The sequence below is a fragment of the Saimiri boliviensis genome, chromosome 2 (assembly GCF_048565385.1).
Source record: "Saimiri boliviensis isolate mSaiBol1 chromosome 2, mSaiBol1.pri, whole genome shotgun sequence".
NCBI classification, from domain to species: domain Eukaryota; kingdom Metazoa; phylum Chordata; class Mammalia; order Primates; family Cebidae; genus Saimiri; species Saimiri boliviensis.
In genome coordinates this window covers 81,466,276-81,489,383 of record NC_133450.1, presented here as the reverse complement: position 1 = coordinate 81,489,383, position 23,108 = coordinate 81,466,276, and the positions used below count along the sequence as shown (strand labels likewise).

Here is a 23,108-nt window from a genome sequence, read left to right as displayed (position 1 = left end):
GTGAGACATTGTCTCAAAAAAACAAATTGTCATTCTATATTCACTTTTCTGTTCTCACTTATTATTGGAGATGTGTTAATGGGAGAGGGCATGTTATCCTCCACCATTTCTCTTTGAGCAGTGGTTGTTGGTGATTACAGGTCATTATTAGAAATAAAAATAATTTTATTTTCAGTAGAGGGGGTCTTGCTATGTTGCCCAGGCTGGTCTCAAATTCTTGGGCTTGAACGCCTGGGTTCAAGTGATCTATACACCTAGGCCTCCCCAAGTACCAGGGTAATAGGCATGTGCCACTATACCTGGCCACCTTGTGTTTAAAAAGGAGAAATTCATGGTCCTTTAAAAGTCACTTAAGTTTAACAATGAACAAATTGGATTTCTCCTAACACTTTTGGAATGTACATTTTGGGATATATAGATATATATGGAATGTATGTATTTTGGTTTAACTTTGCAAAATGCTTAAAAATTAAAGTTTAATGGTATGTCCCCTTTTTTTTTTTAAAGTGGAAATTGATGACTTGAAAAAGATTACCAATTCACTGACTGTGCTTTGCAGTGAAAAACAGAAGCAAGAAAAGGTAAGAGCAAGCTGTGTAGGGAAATGTGTATTAAATCAGAGCGGGGTTATAGATCTGACATTCAACAATTTTAATAGGAACCTGTCCTAATTACTTAAACTCACGTTTAAGTTAGACTAGAACAGGCGTATGGGTGCCATTAATGTCCTTCTGTTTACAGACATGTTCCCCTTTTCTGAGTTGATAGAAATTGCTGAAGTCACAGACTGGGTTCAGATACCAGCTCTGCCACTTAATAGCTATAGGCAAATCAGCTTTTTTACGCTTCAGTTTTCTCCCTTCATTCACTTTGCAGAGTAATAAAGTAAGAGAAGTATGTCAAGCAAAGATTAGCTTTTTTTTTTCCTGATTTTAAATTTGGGAGTACTTATCCACACTTTCTAAATTTTCTTCAGTGAAGTTAAGGCTTTCTACCAAGAACTTATAACCCCTGCTGGAGTGCTAGGTATCCAGAGCAGGAACAAGGATCCATATCAAGTTTTGGAGAGTGACTCTGGAAGACCTTTTTGAGGCCTGTTCAAGTCCAAAACATGTAGGCTCAGATGTCCCTTACAGAACTAGTGTTTCTGGGACCAAAGGTTTTTGTCTATGAGGGTTGCTGTACCAGATAAGATACCCATAGCACATAAAGTTTCATGAATTAACTCTCTTTCATCTTCAGCAAAGCAAAGCCAAAAAGAAGAAGAAAGGTGTGGTTCCTGGAGGGGGATTAAAAGCCACCATGAAAGATGATCTGGCAGATTATGGTGGTTATGATGGAGGATATGTACAAGACTATGAAGACTTCATGTGACATTTTATCTTTTCCTGGTGTCATCTTTATGTTGCCCACAATCCCTTGAACATGTAGCACAACTTACTTTCCTTTCAGTTCTGCCAAATGCTACAATCAGAAGTGCAGTATCTTTTGTGCTGGTTATTTAACCCCTCGAACTTAGGTGCTAATGTGCAAATGAGGGAACTTGGATCTTGCTGCCAAGGGGTTAAAATTGGGAACTTCAGTTGCTACTAAATCATAGTTCAAAACAAACCTAATAATGTTGTCATTGTTGCTATCTGATTTCATAGCAGCTGTCACTAAATTGGAAACAAATGGTTGCAACATGACAAAAAATTGTGTAGTATTTACCAGCACCATTCAGTAATACAGCCTTAACCATACCTCCTTGAACTACTTCATAGCTTGTCAAGAAAAGCAGTTTGCAGCAAGGGCATGTGATGTGCACCTACTCTTTAAATTGCTTTGTCTTAAAACTGAACATGAGGATATTAAAAATACATTTTGAAGAACACTGCTTATCTCAGAGTGAAGATACTGCGGCTGAAAAGCACTAGTTTGATATAAAATTAAAACGACCAAAACCCTCCAGCTTGGAAGCTAAAGAAGGTAAACCTTTCCATTACTGCATTACATGTTGTGGAATCTCTTTAATGCAAAGACTATCAGGCTATTTCTACTGACAAAATGCTTCAGATTGGGGAGGGGAAATCTTTACTTGTTTTTATTTGCCTGATTTAAGTGTCTGAGAAACCTATATTTGTTCTCTTAGGCTGCAATGGAACAATTTTACCAGGGTTTTGGCATTTCCTTTTCTTTATAAAACATGCTCAGCAAACTGCACCAGTTAACTACAGTCTGGTAAATTGTTATGTTAACAATTATGACATCTGCAATGTTTTATAAAGCAACTAATTTAATAAAATCTCTATTGTGAGGAGTTAAATTTTGTCTTACCTCCTAAGAGGTATTTTTTTGAGAGTATAGAATACAGCTCTTGGGAGTAGTTCTCTTTTTCTATTAAAGCTTAATAAATGCTTGACATAGTTACAGCTTTATAACGTGAGTGATTTGCCAGGTCCTTAATAATGTCACCATAGAGCAACGAAGGTATAGGGCTGCCTTCCTCTTATTTATTTGGGGAAATTATTTTGTTATTTAGATACTAAGGCCTAATTAAGTACCTAGAAGAACTATTTATTTGGAGTAATTTAGCCTGTAAACTCAGGTTTATGGCTAAATATAGATGGGGGAATCTTTATTATGTCTTCTAAGCAGTTTAACCAAATGTGTGGTTAGTCTTTTTTTATTCCCCTAAGATAGAACAAAAAATGTTTTAAATTTCTCTTATATAGGAAATAGGAACGTCAAAACTCTGTAGACTATTAAGTGGAAAACAGGACCATCTAAGTGATTTGAGGAATTAAGAAAAAGCAGTGACTATACAGCAATAATTACAGGAAAGATTCTTGTAAGGCAGATAAAGGGCTAAGACTTCCTTAGCAGTTAATAATGACATACACTGAATTAAAAATCTATTTTATTACAGAAAGATCAGTTTCTAACAAATGAAAATGTATCACCTGTTACTTAACTGTGTAAATAACATTAAATTTCTTTGAAACTGGAATCTGAAGGTACAGGTATTCTTTTAATCATTATTGGATCATCTAAAGTACAAGCTATCTGAGTTAGAGGAAGATTTTGATCTTATTACTAGCATCTATATAAAATGGTATAGATGAACAATCATCTAAAGTCAATCTAATTTAAATAGGAATTTTTCTGAAAAGTTTCTCAGTCTCTGCCTACTACCTTCAAATGACTGACATGGTACAGTACCAGGATTGTTCAACTTTAGTAAAGATCTCCAATACACTTTTCTACTCACCACATCTGTCAGAACCTGCTAACAGTACAAGGAAACGGGCACGTATGAAATCATCTAACCTGCTAGCATGTCCCTCAGACAACAACCCGTCTGAGGGTCCTTTAGAAGCACATTTACAACTTCATAAAACTTGTGTTCGTATGCCAACTTGTAATACAAGTAAATATCTTCACAATGTGTGAGTAATTTCTTCAGGTTTTCCATGACCATGTCAGTAGGCTGATGTTGTTTATATCTAGATAAAGAAACATAATGTACAGGTTAAGATACTGTGTTTTGTTTGAGACAGAGTGTCTTACTCTGTTGCCTAGGCTGGAGTGCAGTAGAGCAGTCTGGCTCACTGTGACCTCTGCCTGCTGGGTTCAAATGATTCTTATGCCTCAACCTCCAGAGTAGCTGGGATTACAAGGCATGTGCCACCATGCCAGCTAATTTTTGTAACTTTAGTAGCGACAGGGTTCTGCCATATTGGCTAGGCTGGTGTTGAACTGGTCTCAAGTTACCTGCCTGCCTCAGCCTTCCAAAGTGCTGAGATTACAGGCATGAGCCATTGTCCCTATCCCCCGCCATGCCTGCCCGACCCCTTACTTTTAAAAATGAAGATGGAGGTCTCACTATGTTGCCCAGGCTGGAGTACAGTGGCTTTTCAGAGGTGTGAACTCCTGGGCTCAAGTGCTTCCCTTGCAGCCTCCCAAGTAGCTGGGACTACAAGTATGTGCCACTGTACCCACCTTAGGATACTGTATTTTTCAGTGAGGGCTGGCAGGTCTCAACTACCACTTACTACTGCCTATAGCGGAGAGGGTGCTAGATTCTGGGTTACCTCAGACTAGTATTGGGAGTGCTTGATAAACTATTTCATTAAAAATGAGTATGTTAATGCTCACCTCAATTAGAGTAAGTTTAGTACTCCAAAAGGCACCTCTGATATTTTAGCGGTTTTGTTGATTTCTGTTTTTGAGACAAGAGTCTCACTCTGTTGCCAGGCTGGAGTGTAGTGGCATATCTCGGCTCACTGCAGCCTTCAGCCTCCTGAGTAGCTGGAACTACAGGGACATGCCATCACACCCAGCTAATTTTTTTATTTTTAGTATAGATGGGGTTTTACCATGTTGCCAAGGCTGATCTTCCTGCCTCACCCTCCCAACATGCTGGGATTATAGGTATGAGCCGCTGTGCCTGGCCATCATAGCAGGTTTTTGGCACTGAGTAGCTCTCCTCCCGTTTTAAAGTACAAAGCACTATGAGCAAACTGTTCTTTGCATAAATCTGTTAAAAGACTCTTCCCTCTAAGGATTCTTGACATTGCCATTTTAAGTAGATGTAATCTAAAGGCTTGGTGTACTTAGCCATAACATTCTTTTTTTTTTTTTGAGACCGAGTTTCGCTCTTGTTACCCAGGCTGGAGTGCAATGGCACGATCTTGGCTCACCGCAACCTCCGCCTCCTGGGCTCAGACAATTCTCCTGCCTCAGCCTCCTGAGTAGCTGGGATTACAGGCACGTGCCACCATGCCTAGCTAATTTTTTTGTATCTTTAGTAGAGACGGGGTTTCACCATGTTGACCAGGATGGTCTCGATCTCTTGACCTCGTGATCCACCCTCCTCAGCCTCCCAAAGAGCTGGGATTACAGGCGTGAGCCACCGCGCCCGGCAGCTATAACATTCTTAACACTTGTTTCACCTCAAAGTAGAGGCAAGGAGAAATGTTTACAGTCAGGTTTTAATACTTACTTTTTTGAAATCTCTTCAAATATACTGGACTTTAATAGCCTTTGCTGCTTAAATTCTTCCAAGTAATTAAAATCTCCTTTAAGAATCACCTGCTGGTATAAAATTTCAGCCCAATCTGGAACAAAATCATAGGCCTCAGCCACAATAGAAGCCTTAAAAGGAGAGAAGTAGAGGAGGACACCATCAGAGCCCATCTGATGTAAAATCAAAAACAAATTGTTCTAGAAAACCATCTTGTATACTCATGTAGAGAGTATGATTGTTAACAATTATGTTAGAAGGCTCGATGTATCAGAGGTGGTCAAAAGTCTGGTGTGTGTTTGCTATTTTCCCTCCCATAAAGCCTCAAATTACCTTAAACCCTTTTTAACAGAAGAGACAAGGTCTCTCACTATGTTGGCTCAGGCTGGACTAGAAATTCCTGGGCTCAAGACCCTCTTGCTTCAGCCTCCTGCTTATCTGGGACTGTAGGTGTGTGCTACCATGCCCAGGTTCTTTCAGTGTTTTTATCCTTCCTCACAATGAATTGAAACTGCTCAGAAAGAATATGTTATTCCCATCAACACAGCAGTATAAGGAACAGTGAAAGGGCTGATTCCCTGATACTCCACTTATTTAAAGGGCTAGAATCAATCTCTCTGACTTCCTGTACTAACCTGGGTGTGCCATTCTGTAATTGATGGGGCTAGGAGGTTCTTTCAGGACCACTAGCAAGAGTATTACTCTGAACCTCAACTGTCTTAAGGCAGTGGTCCCCAACCTTTTTGGCACCAGTGACAGGTTTCCTGGAAGACTATTTTTCCACAGACTGGGAGGGGATGGTTTCGGAATGAAACTATTCCACCTCAGATCATTAGCCATTAGGTTTTCATAAGGAGCCCTTGCATGTGCAGTTCACAACAGGGTTGCTGATCTGATGGTGGGGGTGGGGGTAGGTGGGGTGCTCAGGTGGTGATGCTTGCTTGCCTGCTGCTCACCTGCTGTGCGGCCTTGTTCCTAGCAGGCCATGGACCAGTACCAGCCTGCAGCCTGGGGATTGAGGACAGATGGTGTCAAGGGCCAAAGGTATCTGCCTCTCTGCTAGCCTAACAGCACAGGGAAAGCAAACAGCACTGTCTCACCATTTTCTAACCCCTGTCCAAATAATACACTAGGTGAGAAATAAATCAAACTGCCTTTTTATGTTAGCATCAGAAAGTTAAGTCAGAACTGGACTGTCCTGGTTCTGTCATTAGCCCTGAGACCTTACATTTGGGTTCCATGAGTGGGATAATAGGAAAGAGGATGCTGGCAGTGCTGGCTAGAGGTTTGTTTTCTAGCTCACCTGATAGAACCGAGGTAGGGACAGGATACAGTCCATTAGCTTGTGGCGGCCCAAGTTGATGAGCATTGTGTTCTGGCCAGTGTTCAGAAAGTGAATCTGCAGAGTTATCAACTTGGTGAGCCGCTGACAGTGCTGGGCCTGTCGCACACAGGAGTCCTGAGGGACAAGAGTGAAGAGAGGCACAGGTAGAGAAAGACTTTCACCTCCTGTGTGAACCCTCTCACAACAGTATTCATCCCTTCTGTTTCTGGTTGGCCTATGATGACCTCCCCCTTCATTTGGAAGAGCCCAAGGAGAAAAGAAAATAATTCCTACTGTAGACAGCAAGTCCCAAGGCCAGTCTGGAAAAAGCCTTTGGTTACCTTGGCATAACTCTCTGCTGCATCCAGCATTAGAGTCAGGGCCTTCAAGAGCAGTTGCTTCAGCTGGTATCCATCCTTGAGGCTGTCCTCTGCAGGGGAAGTAAAGATGATTTGCCGAGTCTGACTTCCAAGGCAGACTTTCTCATCCCACCCAGTGATGGGAGCTGGAATAAGAACATCCCAGCCATGTTCACAGGGAGGCAGGAACACCTCACTTAGATAAAGGTTAATGGGCCAGAAATGCATAGACTTATTGTAACTTCACTTGAGTAGGACTGCCCCTCATTTCTCTGAAACATCAGGGAAGGTTTACATGGTATCAACATGCATGTTGGTTCCTGGTGGATGATACCCTGGATACACAGGCTGTGGATCCAAGAGTACAATTCTAAGTTGCAAATGTCTTCTGAGTCTCCATTCCATCTGTCTGCCGAAGTGGGGTTCCTGATGAGTGACATAGGCGCCTCAAGGCTTGGTTTTTTTTTTTTTTTTTTTTTGAGAAAGAATCTTGCTCTGCTCTGGTACCCAGGCTGGAGTGCAATGGCGCCATCTTAGCTCATTGCAACCTCCGCCTCCTGGGTTCAAGCGATTCTCTTGCCTCAGGATTATAGGCATGTGCCACCATACCTGGCTAATTATTATTTTTTTAAGTAGAAGTGGGTTTCACCATTGTACCCAGACTGGTCTTGTACTCCTGAGCTCAGGCAATTCACTCACGTTGGCCTCACAAAATGCTAGGATTACAGGCATCACGCCCAGCCATCCACCTCAAGATTCTAATAGCTAATCTCGTGGGCTCTTGTCCTTTGCTCTAAGATGAGGAGGAAGGCAGCAAATCACACTGCCATGTGTGTACCTATGCAAGAATCTTGCATGTTCTTCACATGTACCCCGAAACCTAAAATGCAAAAAAAGAAAATTTTACTTAGGGCCAAATGCAGTGGCTCACGCCTGTAATCCCAGCATTTTGAGAGTCTGAGGCGGGCTGATCACAAGGTCAGGAGATTGAAACCCATCTTGGCCAGCATGGTGAAAACCTATCTCTACTAAAAATACAAAAACTAGCTGGGTGTAGCGGCATGTGCCTGTAATCCCAGCTACGTGGGAGGCTGAGGCAGGAGAATCACTTGAACCTGGGGAGTGGAGGTTGCGGTAAGCCGATATTGTGCCACTGCATTCCAGCCTGGCAACAGTCTCTAAAATAATAATAATAATAATAATTTTACCCAGCTAGCAGCACTGTTCTGTTAGTGCTGCTGTGACCTCACTCACCCCAGGGCTGAGACTCAATCAATTTCAGTTGGATGCGGGCAGCGGCCTCGTGGTTTTCTCCAATCTCCCGGCACATACTGAAGCACAGGGCAATCATATTGTGCTTCTCACTGTCTCCAGGACGACAGCGTTTGATATAGTCCAGCAGGGCTGTCTTCAGGGTACCACTCTGCCCAGAACAGAAAAGAACAGCGAGGTGTCAGTTGGGGACTGCAAAGCAGACAGGAGTGGCTGAGTCACCTGGTTCTAAGTTCCTTAAAAACTGCCAAGAAAAAGGAAAAGAGGAGCAAAAGTGAGAATGGATACAAGTTTTATGCTATCTTGCGCATGAGAAACAGGGAGGTCCTCTTTGCTGCTGGGAGTGTGAAAGGCAAAACTTTTCAAAAGGGAGGAGACTTAAAATATGCCTGCATACGTTGATCTAACAATGCCATTTCTAGCAATCTATCCCTAAAGAGATAAGCAGAGAAAAGTGGTAAGATGAATGTAACAGGGATGTTTAATAGCAAACAATCCAGATATCTAAAATAAGGGCAAGAGAATACCATGTAGCCATTAAAACATACATAGGAGATGATTTGTTGATCTTGGGCAATATTCATGATACACTTAATTGAGAAAAGCAGGATATTTCATATCTTCACTGTATAAGTTTTTTAAAAATTAATTATATGTAGATGTTTTTGGGTATATGTGCAGAAGGCCTATACCAAATTGTTAGCAACTGTTTCCAGATGATGGATAGACACTGAGGGCTTTTTCTGTGTTCTGTTTTCCGAGTGTCTTACATGGAATATGCATTACTTTTGTAACTAGAAAAAAAAAGTTATTAAAAGAGTATTTAAATGCAGAAGCAAAACTGCCTCAAAAACAATTTCAAAAACCCTCTTGGGGATCTTGAAGATGCACCTAATGTCCAAGACTTGCTCCTCGCTTGATGACTAGTTTGGTCTGTCCTGAAATTGTCCCAGTATTAAAGAAAAACTTTGTCTCTTAATCCTGCCTGGCTGCTCTCAGAATCCAAAGGTGAAATGAGCAGAAGCAATCAATCAGCCAAATGATCTGGAAACAGGTACTTGAGGGATATGCCTGGTGTCACAGAGCACACTGAGGACAGACTGGCTTCCCAGAGCCTAACCAAGTCAGGCCTTTGCATCCAAGTCACCTTTCTGTTGATCATAAATGGCTCCACAGCTTTTAAGTCCAAACTTTTGCATTCGATTGCTATCCTGGCTCTTAGCAGCACAATTTTTCATGGTCTCCTGAAAACTCTCCACTCTAAAAGCCCTCAAACAACTTCAGAGCTAGATAATCCACTTTCAGCCTGGCTCAGAAAGGGTTCTTTTCCGTCAGAGAAGGCATTTAAGACAGTAGAGGCAGGTGACAGAGGATGAGGTGGAGAAAGACAAACTTATTTTCTTCAGTATTTACCATCAGCATATTCACTGCCTGATCTGAACCAGAATCTGAAGCCACTGGTTATATAGTGTGTATCTTGGGAAGGTCCCTAATTCCTTCCTGATTGAGATTATTCCCAAGAAAAGTTGAGGCTCCTGAATTGTCAGCAGTACACCTCATCCTGGAGCTCATTACTCTACCTACCGGATCCAGCTTCTTCCTCATCAGTACTTCAAAGTAGTGCTTTTTATGCAGCAAATCAAATATGTATGTCATCTCGTTGTACCTTCCAATGCCAGTGAGGAGCCGTACCTGTGAAGGGGAAGGCAGCTCACATCAGCACTACCTGGAGTCTGGAGTTCTTTGAGCCATATCACTACCATCAGTGGTTGCTTTCAGATGCCAAGCTCCAGGAGGAGAAGGGCTAATTTCCAGGTTACCATGCTTAGCTCCATCTCATGTACGCAACAGGGACCCTCTGGAGGATTCAGAAATGCCAGTCACTGGGCCACCACTGGCTATCCCCTTTCTCTGCTGTATTTATTTATTTTTTAAGAGTCTTGCTCTGTCACCCAGAGCAGTGATGCTATCTTGGCTCACTGCAACCTCCGCCTCCAGGTTCAAGCAATTCTCCTGCCTCAGCCTCCTGAATAGCTGGGATTACAGAAATGCACCACCATGCCTAGCTAATTTTTGTATTTTTAGTAGAGACAGAGTTTCACCATGTTAGCCAGGCTGGGTCTTGAACTCCTGACCTCAGGTGGTCGTCCTACCTTGGCCTCCCAAAGTGCTGGGATTACAGGCATGAACCACCGTACCTGGCCTTGCTATCCTTAAATGTGACAAGTGCTAAAATGCCACTTTCCTGGGCAAGTGCTATTCCTCTTCTTACCACTACTCATGACAGTGGTCAGTGCCTTGCTCAGCCATTCAGGTCAGTTTCAAGCCCAGAGAATTTGGGGAGGCACATGGGAACTGAGCTGCCAACTCTTTTCAATTCAGAAAGGGGGAAGGTCCAAACCTTGTTTTGGGGGAAAATGCCGCTGTCTTACCCCTCTAGAAAAGTTAACTACTCTGACAAGGGGGTGGGATGAACCTGGAACCTGGCAGGGATCTTACCCCTTTTGCTCCTTTGGAGCAACTTTTGGTTCCGACATAAATCGTAACTTGGAGCAGAGGGTTGGTTGGGCTGCCCAGCCAACTCTCAAGGAGGTAATGGTATCCAGATGGGCAGAACTCCCTAAGACTATATCATTTCTGGACTGGCCCCCACCCTTTCTACTCCTCTCAGAGGTTTCCACCGAATGGAGACTAGAGTTGAGGGGGCTACTTACCACCAGCCCATACTCCTCACTGGGGGCCAGGTGGTTATCTGTGAGCATCCGGGCAGCCTGTAGGACTCGGATGATGCCCTCCATGTGGCATGTCAGGGTGAAGCAATGATGTGCCAGGATCAGGAGCTCTGTGGCTGGGTGGGTGGGACACTGGTAAGATAGGATTATGAACCCTGGCCACCCACTGTCAACCTCTCTGCCTGGTGGAGAAGGGGCCTGTCTGGAGAGGGCCCTCCCACCAGCCCTTCGAGGTCCCTAAACTCAGCAGCTGTAGCTCTGAGACAGACCCTTGATGACATCCAAATCATTCTCAGTCATAGCAAAATCCTCAAAGATAGTCATGTCTGTACAGTCCCATTTAGGGACTGTATCCCCAAAAGGCCCCCAAAATGAGAACACAGCACCCTTGCCTTCTAAACATAGAGAAACTTTCTGCAGAGAAAAGTGATGGAGTTCCTGCTAACATGAATCTGAGGGCATTCTTTGCTTGTATCCAGTGGAAGGTCTCAGGGCCTAATCACCATTTGATGTTCTGGCTTTCTAGAATAGTGAAAGATCTGACATGCACAGATGAAAAAATATTATAATCACTGTCAGCACAATTAAATGGCAAATGGAAAAAAATATCTGCAATGTCAGGACTGAAAAAGGTTCTCCATCCTTAATACACGCTGCAGCCTCTGGGCTTTTGCATCTGCAGGGCCCTCTGTGGTCCTACTGACTACTAGGACCCTGACAGTGTTATTCAGGCCTTCGTTTAGACATTTCCTCCAGATCTATCTTGACGCCATCATTCTGGCTCTATATATTAAGATCCTAGTCTGAGCTCAAGGGATTGCTTATGTACCATACCCTAGATGCTTACAGTGTCTGGCACACAGTTGGCACTCAGTGAATATTGTTGAATTGGACTGAGAGAGATAAAGGGTACTTTTGTTTACTTCTGAGTTTATTTTAGAGATGGATCTCACTGTGTTGCCCAGGCACGAGTTCAGTATTGCAATCAGAGCTCACTGTAGTCTCCAACTCCTGGGCTCAAGGGATCCTCCTATTTCAGTCTCTTAAGCAGCTGGGACTGCAAGTGTGTGCAGCCATGCCCCGCTAAGTTTTTAAAACTATTTTTAGAGACAGGGTCTTACCATGTTGCCCAGACTGGTCTCAGACTCCAAGCCTGTAATTATCCTCTGGCATCAGCCTCTCAAAAGCACTGGCATTACAGGTGTGGGCCACTGTTCCCTGCCCTAATATACAATTTTTCATTATATAGATGAGAAATCCTGTCTAGCCATTATATAGAAGAATATTCAATGTAATGAAAAATATTAATGACAGCATATTCATAAAGCTAAAAAAACTATACTGAGTATAATATTTTTTAAAAAAGAACTTATCACACATTCTAATGAATGCCTATAATGACTTAGATATTATGGCAAATAAATAAGCTTTGAAATCCATGGACTGGGTTCAAATACCACTTAATAGATGCAATCAGCTTTCCTAAAGTAAAGTTTTCCTCCTTTCTGAAATAGGGACAATAATATTCACTTTGCAGAGCAATGTAAGAGTGAAGTAAGTATGTTGAGTAAAGGTTACCTTTTTGTATGATTTTAAATTGGGGGGTACTCATCCATACTTTGCAAATTTTCTTCAGTGAAGTTAAGGCTTTCTAACAAGAATTTATAACCCCTGCTGGAGGGCTAGGTATTCAGAGCAGGAACAAGGATCCAAAATGAATTTCAGAGAGACTGACTGGGAGACCTTTTGAGACCTGTTTAGACCGAAAATATGTAAGAAAAAGGCCAAGAACTTACTGCAAGACAATTCCCCACGGGGAACGGAAGAAATCTTATCCAACAACTTCATTCCTACCAATGTGCGGTCTTGACACAGAGTGATCAGCTGAAGAAATGTCTGGCTTTCCTCTGCTGGGCTGAACGTCTGCTTATGTCCTGTGCAGGGAAGTGTGGAGACAGGTGCTGGTTTTTCCGTAAGAGGCCCACTCTACCCGGGCGTGGGCACCAGAAGGTAATGCTAATGGAGCTCTGCAGCTTTCCGCTTGCTGAGCTCAAAACCCTTGGCCTGTTGGTCATTTTACAGGCCAGGAGTTCTTTAGCTCAGAAAGCCACAGCTACTCTCAATGTAATCATAAAACAATAGAAAGCAACAACAACAATACAACAAAAAACATGCTGAATTTTGTTGTATTTAAACAAAATACATCGCTGGAATCCAGAAATCTGAGAGAACTACATACAGGATGTATATAAGCACCACATCCAAATCTGTCACACTGAGAACTGGAGAATGCTGTCAAGAGAGGTTGGGGATCCCTAGGGGGTACAGCACCTGTTCCCTGTGGTGGAGTCAGCAGCTCCCGTGTCACCTCTTCTGCCACGAGTTCAGCCACAGTATCTAGCTTAAGGCCCTGGGTGCTGATGAAGGCTTGGGCTCGTCTGCATCGGTCAGGCTGCTGTGAGGCCAAGATTTCCCGGAGCATGACTTCACCATCCTGAGAAGCAACATCTGTGTAGGAACAGCCCAGCTCCTAAGAGGAAGACAAGCCATTTTTAGAAGCCAGGAAAAAGCAAAAGACAGCCCCTTCTGAAATCTGATGTGGCCAGACTCCTGTTTTCCGAGCTCAGAGACCCCTCGCCCTCAGCAGGAACCTTAGAAAAAAACAAATACTGTTTTCTAACCCTTTCCATCATTTCACCAAAGCCAAATCCAGGTAAAAGAAAGGCTTGTCTTCAGAAAGCATCAGGTGACTCTTATGAAAATTCATTTTTTTTTTTTTGGTCACTCAGGCTGGAGTACAATGGCATGATCTCAGCTCACTGTAACCTCTGCCCCCTAGGTTCAAGCAACTCTTCTGCCTCAGCTGGGATTACAGGCGCCTGCCACCACACTTGGCTAGTTTTTGTATTTTTAGTAGAGATGGGGTTTCACTGTGTTGGCCAGGATGGTCTCAAACTCTTGACCTCAAGTGACCTACCTGCTTCAGCCTCCCAAAGTGCTGGGATTACAGGTGTGAGCCACCGCACCTAGTTCGATTTTTAAAAATATTATGGAATGTAGGAACACCGACTAAAATGCAAGAGCCCTTATTATTCCCAGAGCAGCAGCAAAACTCTCAATTTCCAAAGAAGTCTGTGAGTCTTCTCCCAGACAAGGACTTTAGGGTTTGGCTTTATTTCTCTTGCGCTCTTCTACTTCCAGTCTACTGTTTTTCTCCCCCAACCAGCAGAAAGCTACAGACAATTTCTGGTTGCTCTGGCTCTTGTCTTTATAGTCATCACATTCCATATGGAATGCTCCAAACAATCATAATGCAAAGCCTAAGATATTAAGTCTAGAAGGGACCCTTCATGAAGGGTCACATCATCATTTATAGATGATCAAACAGGCTCACAGAAGTGAAATGTCTTGCCCTAGCTTTCTGGTTTGCTGAGCTGCAGCCAGGAGTCAGATCGCCCTGGCACCTGGCCTGGTGTCCTCCCTACCATTCCCCAAAGATGAACTTATGGGGGCCAACATCCTGACAAGACTGTCCTTCCAGGTCATGATTATCATCTAAAAGGCTGACTTGGCAATGTACAAAATCAACCTAAAATTTCTCATTTTCTTTCCTCTCAGAAGAAGCCCAATCCCTTAGCACATACCTTGGCAAGATCATACAGACAGAGGACCTGTCGACAGTAGTTCTTCCCATGGAGGCATTTGCTTGTCAGAACTTCCAAGTTAGTCACCACTTCATCATTGGAGGGCAATGTCACAAACTTTTGACTATCCAGACTTGAGGCTGGAAGCAAATACAAGTCTGAGGGGCTCTAAGCTGGCAGGTTCGGGCCTCTCCCCAGCTCTCTATGGCTCTACCTCTCTGCTCAAAGCTCCCTGCACTGCACTCCCATGACTCCAACTGGGGACAGGACACTGCTGACAGGCCCCACTTCAACTTCTTTCATGGCCTTCCAGAAAATCCCAGCCTGGGATACTTCAAAGACCTCAAATGCTATAAAGACTCAAGGCCATCTAATGAGTGCTCTAGAGATCAGCACCAAAGATGTTTGCCAGTCTCCTCTATATGTTCTCTCTCCTACATCAAATAAGTCACCAAGTACAGCTGACTAACTCTATGACATCTCTCCAGTTGTGGCCTTAGTTCCAGCCTTCATCACTCTGTATTCTGAGAAGCTGTTATCTGTCTCCTGCTGCCAGCCCCTCAGGCCTAGTCAGTCTCTGACATATTTCTAAAATGCAAATATGCTTTAATTTTTTTTCCTTTAGAGTCTCACTCTGTTGGCCAGGCTGGAGTAGAGTGTCTCGATCTCAGCTCACTTCAACTTCTGCCTCCTGGGCTCAACCAATTCTTGTGCCTCAGCCTCCCGAGTAGCTGGGATTACAGATGTGTACCACCACACCCAGCTAATTTTTACATTGTCAGTTGAGATGAGGTTATGCCATGTTGGTCAGGCTGGTCTCCAACTCCTAGCCTCAAACTGATCCATCTGCCTCAGCTTTCCAAAGTGCCAGGAATACAGGCATGGGCCACTGCACCTACCTGCAAATATGCTTTTATTTAGAGTAAAATTAAAATCCATTCCTGTTTTTCTTTTTGTTTGTTTTATTTTTTTTTGAGACGGAGTTTCGCTCGTTACCCAGGCTGGAGTGCAATGGCGCGATCTCGGCTCACCGCAACCTCCGCCTCCTGGGTTCAGGCAATTCTCCTGCCTCAGCCTCCTGAGTAGCTGGGATTATAGGCACGCGCCACCATGCCCAGCTAATTTTCTGTATTTTTAGTAGAGACGGGGTTTCACCATGTTGACCGGGATGGTCTCGATCTCTTGACCTCGTGATCCACCCGCCTTGGCTTCCCAAAGTGCTGGGATTACAGGCTTGAGCCACCGCACCCGGCCCCTGATTTGTTTTTTTAAAAAGAAAGCTCTTAGCTTAAAACAGAAGATAGTAATTTGATAGAGTTTCTATTAGAAAAAAATAGTAAAGAATATCTGTATTACACTTTGTAATGGCAAAAACAAAATAGAAAAATTTAAATATCAATAAAGCATTGTCAAAGCTTGGTACATCTGTATGGTGGAATACTCTGCAGCCATTAGAAAGAAGCGGGTCAATCTGTATGTACTGACGGGAAAAAAGGAAGGTCAATATGAAGTAATCTCATTTTTGTAAAAAACAAACATCAAACATTATGTGTGTGCCTATAAGTACCAAATGCATACCAAGCAAGTAAAAGGTAGTTATTCTGGGGAATTTACTCAGGGTAATGTTGAATTGGCTTTTTTTTTTTTGGATGGAGTCTCACTCTGTCGCCCAGGCTGGAGTGCAGTGGCACCATCTTGGTTCACTGCAACCTCTGCCTCCTGAGTTCAAGTGACTCTCCTGCCTCAGCCTTCTATGTAGTTGGGATTACAGGCGTGTGCCACCATGCCCGGCTAATTTTTTGTATTTTCAGTAGAGATGAGGTTTTACCATATTGGCCAGGCTGGTCTTGAACTCCTGACCTCAGGTGATCCACCCACCTCAGTTTTCTCAAGTGCTGGGATTACTGTACCCAGCCTGAACTGACTTTTTACTTTATGCATTTCTCCGTTATGTGATTTGCTATACTACACACTTACTAATTTTTATTTTAAAATACTATTAAAAAGTGCTGTAGGCCAGAGGTGGTGGCTCATGCCTGAAATCCCATCATTTTGGGAGGGTGAAGTGGGAGGATCCCTGGAGCTCAAAAGTTTGAGGCCAGCCTGCATAACACAGTGAGACCCCACCTCTACAAAAAAAGCTTTAAAAAATCAGCTGAGCATGGTGGTGTGCACCTGTGGTTCCAGCTACTCAGCAGGCTGAGGCAGGATTGCTCGAGTCTGGAGGTTGAGTCTGCAGTGAGCCATGTTTGCACTACCGCACTCCAGCCTGGGCAATAGAGTGAGGCCCTGTTTCAAAAACGACGATGACGACAACAAAAAACAACAACAACAACAAACCTTAAAGATGAAATAAATAAAATGCAGTTCAAACCATGTTATTCCCCTGGTTAAATCTTTCACTGTGAGTCTCAGTTCTAGGTAAGTTGGAATAAGCTCAATCTATTTATTGATTGAGTCTCTCCCACTGAATTCAATACAAAACCTGGACACAAAACAAGTTGCAGCTACATAAGGACTCTGAAAAGTAAAAAGTAGCAGGCAAATTGAAGATGACCAGAATTATCATTTCCCCCACTCTAGCAAGCTCTAGCCTGAACACAGTGTTGTCTAAAACCTAAGAACTAAGGGCTGAGACGAAGTGTGAGTGCAAGAGAAAGCGAATTCTAGAAGCTCTCTAGTACCAGTTTGAAGAGTGGAAAGGGAAACGCCTAATTCCAGTTCTTCCTTGTCCTGGTTCCCAAGCAAGCCACTGCCAGTGTTGGCAGAGGCTGCAATGCCAAGTGGCAAGAGCTAAAGCTCTCAGAAAGGGGAGTCTTCTTTTCTGAGCAGAGGCACTCTGGTCTCAGGAGGGCGGAGTAGACCCCTGTTGCTTTTGCATTACCCTCCTGTTACTTGGCCCTGGATACAGGAATAGTCAGGGAAATGCAAGACAGAGTGGGGGTAACTAAACCTTTAGCTTTTGGCCAAAGAACTGAAAAGAGAAGCCTCAGGGAACCAGAAATTACCTGGGAGCACCCCGCGAAAGCAACCCAATAAATTTTTATGAACTACAGGGCTCATTCCTGGACTACACGTGTATGGCTTTGATCCTAACTAGCATATGGAAGCCTCTGAGAATGGAATTAATGGATAGATCACTACCAAGGTCACAGATTGACCAGTGGATGGTGTGCTCACACAGGACATCTCCGAATAGTACAGCAAAGGAAACTGAACTGATGTTGAAATCACAGCACACAGGCAGTGGTTTAGAACTTCAGCCTGAACCTACCCAGGTCAACTGTCTGCTAAAAAATGTCAACATCCTTCACAGGATTTAAATAAGATCCATAGTCTCAAATAGTATATTTGTGTAATACACTATTCAAAATGTCCAGATGCAGCCAGTTGTGGTGGCTCACATGGTCCACCTGAGGCCTGGCCAACATGGCAAAACCCCACCTCTACTAAAAATAAAAAAAAAAAATTAGCCAGGTATGGTGGTGTACACCTGTAATGTCAGCTACTCGGGGGGTCTGAGACACGAGAATCGCTTGAACCTGGGAGGCGGAAGCTGCAGTGAGCTGAGATTGCGCCACTGCACTCCAGCCTGGATGACAAGAGTTAGATTCCATCTCAAAAAACAGAAACAAGAAAACAAACCCAGAATGTCCAGATGCAACCCCAAATTACTCAGCATAAAACAAAAGCAGGAAGACTTCAACTCGCATGAGAAAAGACATTAAAATGATGCAAATGTTAAAATTATCTGACAAAGACTTTAAAGCAGCTATAATACAAATGTTCCAGTAAGCGATTCTGAATGCTCTTGAGACAAACAGAAAAATGCAAAGTCTCAGCAAATAAATAGAAGGTATGAAGAACAAAATGAAAATTTTAGAGCTGAAAAATACAGTTACGTGCTGGATAACAATGTTTCCATCAATGGACTGCAAATACAGCGGGGGGATCCTGTAAGATTATAATGGAACTGAAAAATTCCTATATCTAGTGACATCACAGTCATTGTGACATAGTACAGGTTTTTAGATAAATTTAGTGTAGCCTAAATGTACACCATTTATAAAGTGTACAGTAATGTATGGTAATGTCCTAGGCTTTCACATTGCCTTACCACTTAGTGACACCCAGAGCAACTTCTAGTCCTGCAAGCTCCATTAACGTTAAGTGTCCTTTACAAATTGTACCATTTTCAAAAATCTTATTTTTAAATGAAAATCTCCAATTATTTCCTGAAGCTAAAAAATCTTTATACCATATTTTTACTGCACTTTTCTATGTTCAGATATGTCTAGATAAACAAATACTTACCACTGTGTTACAGTCACCTATAGTACAGTAGCATGCTGTACTGGCTTGTAGCCCAGGAATGACAGGCTATATACCATGTAGCATTGGTGGTATACCACCTAGGTTCCTATATTGCCTAATTTTGTATAAGTACACTCTATGATGTTTGCACAGTGATGAAATCACCCAACAATGCATTTCTCAGATGGTATCCTGATTGTTAACAATGCATGACTGTAACTAAAATTTTTAAATCACAGAAATAAAATTCAATAGCAAAATGGAAATGACAGAGGAAAAAGTCAGTGAAACTGAAGAGAGACTAACAGAAGTTATCCAACCTGAACAACAGAGAGAAAAAAAGTTAAAAAAAAAAAAAATTAGCCAGGTGCAGTGGCTCACACCTGTAATCCCAGCCCTTTGGGAGGCTGAGGCAGGCAGGTCACAAAGTCAAGAGATCGAGACCATCCTGGCAATATGGTGAAACCCCATCTCTACTAAAAATACAAAAATTAGCGGGGCGTGGTGGCGTGCGCCTGTAATCGCAGCTACTCAGGAGGCTGAGGCAGGAGAATCGCTTGAACCTGCGAGGTGGAAGTTGCAGTGAGCCGAGATGGCGCCACTGCACTCCAGCCTGGCAGTAGAGTGAGACTCTGTCACAAAAACAACAAAACTTCAAGGACTCATGAGATAACAACAAAAATTATAGATTCATGTCCTTGAAGTTCCAGAAGGAGAGGAGAACAGGTGTGGTGCTGAGAAAATATTTGAAAAAATTATGGCTGAACACTACCCAAGTTTGGTGAAATACATAAACCTACATATTCAAGAAGCTCAGTGATCCCCAAAGAGAATAAAGCCAAAGAAATACACATCCAGTTACATTACAATCAAACTGCTGAAGACCAATGACAGAAAAACATATTGACAGCAACCAGAGAAATATGCTCTATTTATACAGATGAACAGTGATTCAATTAACTGCAGATGTTTCATCAGACATCCTGGGAGGCCAAAAGCAAGTGGAACAACATTTTCAAGAGCTGAAAGAAAATAACTAATTTTCTTATTTATTTATTGAGATAGGTTCTTGATTTGCTGCCCCGGCTGGAGTGCAGTGGCATGAACACTGCTCACTGCAGCCTTGTCCTCCTGGGCTGAGGCGATCCTCTTGCCTTAGCCCCCAGGTACCTGGGACTACGGGCATGTGCCATCACACCTAGCTAATTTTTGTATTTTTTTGTAGAGACAGGGTTTTGCCATGTTGCTCAGGCTGGTCTTAAACTTCAGAGCTCAGGTCATCCGCCTGCCTTGGCCTCCCAAGTGCTGGAATTACAGGTGTGAGCCACTGCGCCTGGCCTGAAAATAATTTTCTATATCCGGCAAAACATCCTTTAGGAATGAAGGTAAAATGGAGACATTCTAGGAATGAAGGTAAAATAGAGACATTCTCAGATGATGAAAAACTGAGTATTTAAAACAGACAAAACCCTAAGAGAATCTGCTGCTAGCAGACAGCCCTAAAAGAAGTCCTTCAGCCACAAGGCAAAAGAAACCAGAAGGAAATCTGGGACATAAGGAATGATAGAAGAACAATAAAAGTTGTAAATATGATAGACTATTCTTTGGGGTTTATTGAAATATATTTTTGGGGGCCGGGCGCGATGCCTCAAGCCTGTAATCCCAGCACTTTGGGAGGCCGAGGCGGGTGGATCACGAGGTCGAGAGATCGAGACCATCCTGGTCAACATGGTGAAACCCCGTCTCTACTAAAAATACAAAAAATTAGCTGGGCATGGTGGCGCGTGCCTGTAATCCCAGCTACTCAGGAGGCTGAGGCAGGAGAACTGCCTGAATCCAGGAGGCGGAGGTTGCGGTGAGCCGAGATTGCGCCATTGCACTCCAGCCTGGGTAACAAGAGTGAAACTCCGTCTCAAGAAATAAAATAAAATAAAAATAAAATAAAATAAAAAGCAGGAGTTGCAATTTTTGCCTCTGATAAAATAGTCTTTAAAGCAACAAAGATCAAAAGAAGCAAAGAAGGACATTACATAATGATAAAAGGACCCATGCAACAAGAAGAGCTAAAGATCCTAAGTATATATGCACCCAATACACGAATACCCAGATATATAAGTCTTATAAAGAGACTTAGACTCCCACACAATAATAGTGGGAGACTTCAACATCAGTATTAGACAGATCAATGAGACAGAAAATTAACAACGATATCCAGGACTTGAACTCAGATCTGGAACAAGTAAACGTAATGAACATTTACAGAACTCTCCACTTTAAATACACAAAATATACACTCTTATCAGTACCACATCATACCTACTTACAGTTTTTAATGAAGTATTGGTTGGCTGCTTGTTACTTTCTTCCCTCGTTTTTTTTCATGTCTCCATTATTAAGCACAATTATAGGCATACCCATTTTTAGACTGCATTCTAACCTGGGCAATAAAGCAACACGCCCATTCTCTCTCCCTCTTCCTCTTTCTTCCTCTCCTTTATTCTTTTTCTAAGTTTTTCTTTTTTTTTTTTCTTTCTTTAAAAAAAAGAAAAGAAAAGAGAAGTCTGTTCCTATCTCCTTAGTCTGGGGCAGTGGAAATGGTAACTGACTTGTTTTTGCAAACTCTGGCAACGGGAATGCGATGGGGCCCTAAAGACCTCCACAGGACAGACATGGTGGAAAGTGTCTTTAAAACCATGTCAGAGGTCCTGCTTCCAAAGCACATATTTGGGTCAGCATTCATTTATTACTTGCTGACATCAAGTAACCTCTTACATCCTGAAAATTCTAGTTTTGAGAAATCAGTCACCAACAAGCCAGCATGTCAGAATAAACAAAGCAGAAAATTGAAGCACGTTATGTTGGCTTTCCCAAAGGAATTCTAGAGATCCCTGGTAGAGCACTCACAGGCACGAGAAAAAAAAAAAAAGAAAATCACAAAATGCAGGCTGGGTATAGTGGCTCACACCTATAATCCCAGCACTTTGGGAGGCTGAGGCAGGCAGATCACCTGAGGTGGTCTGTTTGAGACCAGCCTGACGAACATGGACAAACCCCATCTCTACAAAAAATACAAAATTAGCTGGGCCTGGTGGGGCAGGCCTGTAATCCCAGCTACTTGGGAGGCTGAGGCAGCAGAATAGCTGGAACCTGGGAGGTGGAGGTTGCAGTAAGCCGAGATTGCCCCACCGCACTCCAGCCTGGTTAACAAGAGCACAACTCCATCTCAAAAACAAAACAAAAAAAGTAAAAAGAAAATCACAAAATGTAAAAACTCACCCAAGATGAGAAAGTTAACACGAATAGTCCCATAATTATTTAGGAAATTGAATTCGTGGTTTAAAATCTTCCAAAATGGAAATCTCTAGTCTCAGGTAGTTTTACTGCTAAATTCTACTAAGCATTTAAAGAAGAAATAACACCAGTTCTACACAATGTTTTCCAGAAAATAAAAGAGCAGGGACTACTTTCCATCTCATGAAACCAGCATTATCTTGATACAAAAGCCAGAAACGAACAGTACAAAAAAAGGCCTAGTTCGGTGGCTCAGGCCTTTAATCCCAGCACTTTGGGAGGCTGAGGTGGGCAGATCACTTGGGGTCAGGAGTTCAAGATCAGCCTGGCCAATATGGTGAAACCCCATCTCTACTAAAAATACAAAAATTAGCCAGATGTGGTGGTATACACCTGTAATCCCAGCTGCTTGGGAGGCTAAGGCAGGTGAATTACTTGAACCCTGAAGGTGAAGGTTGTAGTGAGTTGATACTGCGCCACTACACTCTGGCCTGAGCAACAGAGCAAGATTTTGTCTTTAAAAACAAAACAAAACAAAACTCCAAAAAACCAAATGGTACAAAAAGAAAATGACAGATCAACATTCCTCATGAACATAAATGTAAAAATCTTCAACAAAACAGCAAACTGATTCCAGCAAAAAATCAAAAGAATAATGCACCAGGCCCAAATTGGATTGTTTAAATGGGGAATTCAAGATTGGTTCAGTATTTTAAAAAAATCAATTAATGTAATCTACCATATTAATAAAGAAAAAACCCACATGATCAGATCAACATACGTAGAAATAACATGACTAAATTCAAACCATGGCAAAAATTCTCAGCAAACCAGGAATAGAAGGGAACTTCCTCAACATGATAAAGCGTATCTTAAAAAACGTACAGCTAATACCATACTTAATGATGAAAGACCAAATGTTTTCCCTTTAAGGTCAGTAAAAAGATATGGATGTCCACTCTCACCACTCCTATCCAACATAGTACTGAAAGGCCTAATCAGTGCAATAAAGCAGGAACAAGAAATAAAAGGCATACAGATTGGAAAGGAAGAAATACAACTGTCTCTATTTGCTGATGACATGACTGTCCATGTAGAAAATCTCAGGGAATCTACAAGAAATCTAGAATAAGCAATTTTAACAAAGTCACAGAATATAAAGTTAAC

General features: G+C 42.5%; 2 protein-coding genes across 8 annotated transcripts in view; one reads left to right on the top strand and one right to left on the bottom strand.

Moving 5' to 3' along the window:
* EIF3J (eukaryotic translation initiation factor 3 subunit J) overlaps window positions 1-2,989 on the top strand; it is a 29,147-nt gene extending 26,158 nt beyond the window's left edge. The window contains exons 7-8 of the mRNA XM_003929026.4: window positions 508-581; window positions 1,243-2,989. Of these exons, the coding sequence (XP_003929075.4) occupies window positions 508-581; window positions 1,243-1,374 (206 nt within the window). The 3' untranslated portion in view covers window positions 1,375-2,989. The remainder of the gene's footprint in view (window positions 1-507; window positions 582-1,242) is intronic.
* The window catches only part of SPG11 (SPG11 vesicle trafficking associated, spatacsin), a 100,613-nt gene continuing 80,387 nt past the window's right edge, over window positions 2,883-23,108 (bottom strand). For 3 of the 7 annotated variants that reach the window (XM_074393685.1, XM_074393686.1, XM_074393688.1), the window contains 10 exons: window positions 14,337-14,476; window positions 13,024-13,222; window positions 12,489-12,626; window positions 10,675-10,808; window positions 9,545-9,652; window positions 7,943-8,111; window positions 6,671-6,834; window positions 6,309-6,464; window positions 4,985-5,136; window positions 2,883-3,485 (listed from right to left, as the gene is read on the bottom strand). In XM_074393685.1, the coding sequence (XP_074249786.1) occupies window positions 3,305-3,485; window positions 4,985-5,136; window positions 6,309-6,464; window positions 6,671-6,834; window positions 7,943-8,111; window positions 9,545-9,652; window positions 10,675-10,808; window positions 12,489-12,626; window positions 13,024-13,222; window positions 14,337-14,476 (1,541 nt within the window). In that variant the 3' untranslated portion in view covers window positions 2,883-3,304. The other 4 variants (XM_003928917.4, XM_074393687.1, XM_039468692.2 and 1 more) reach the window with 4 other exon arrangements.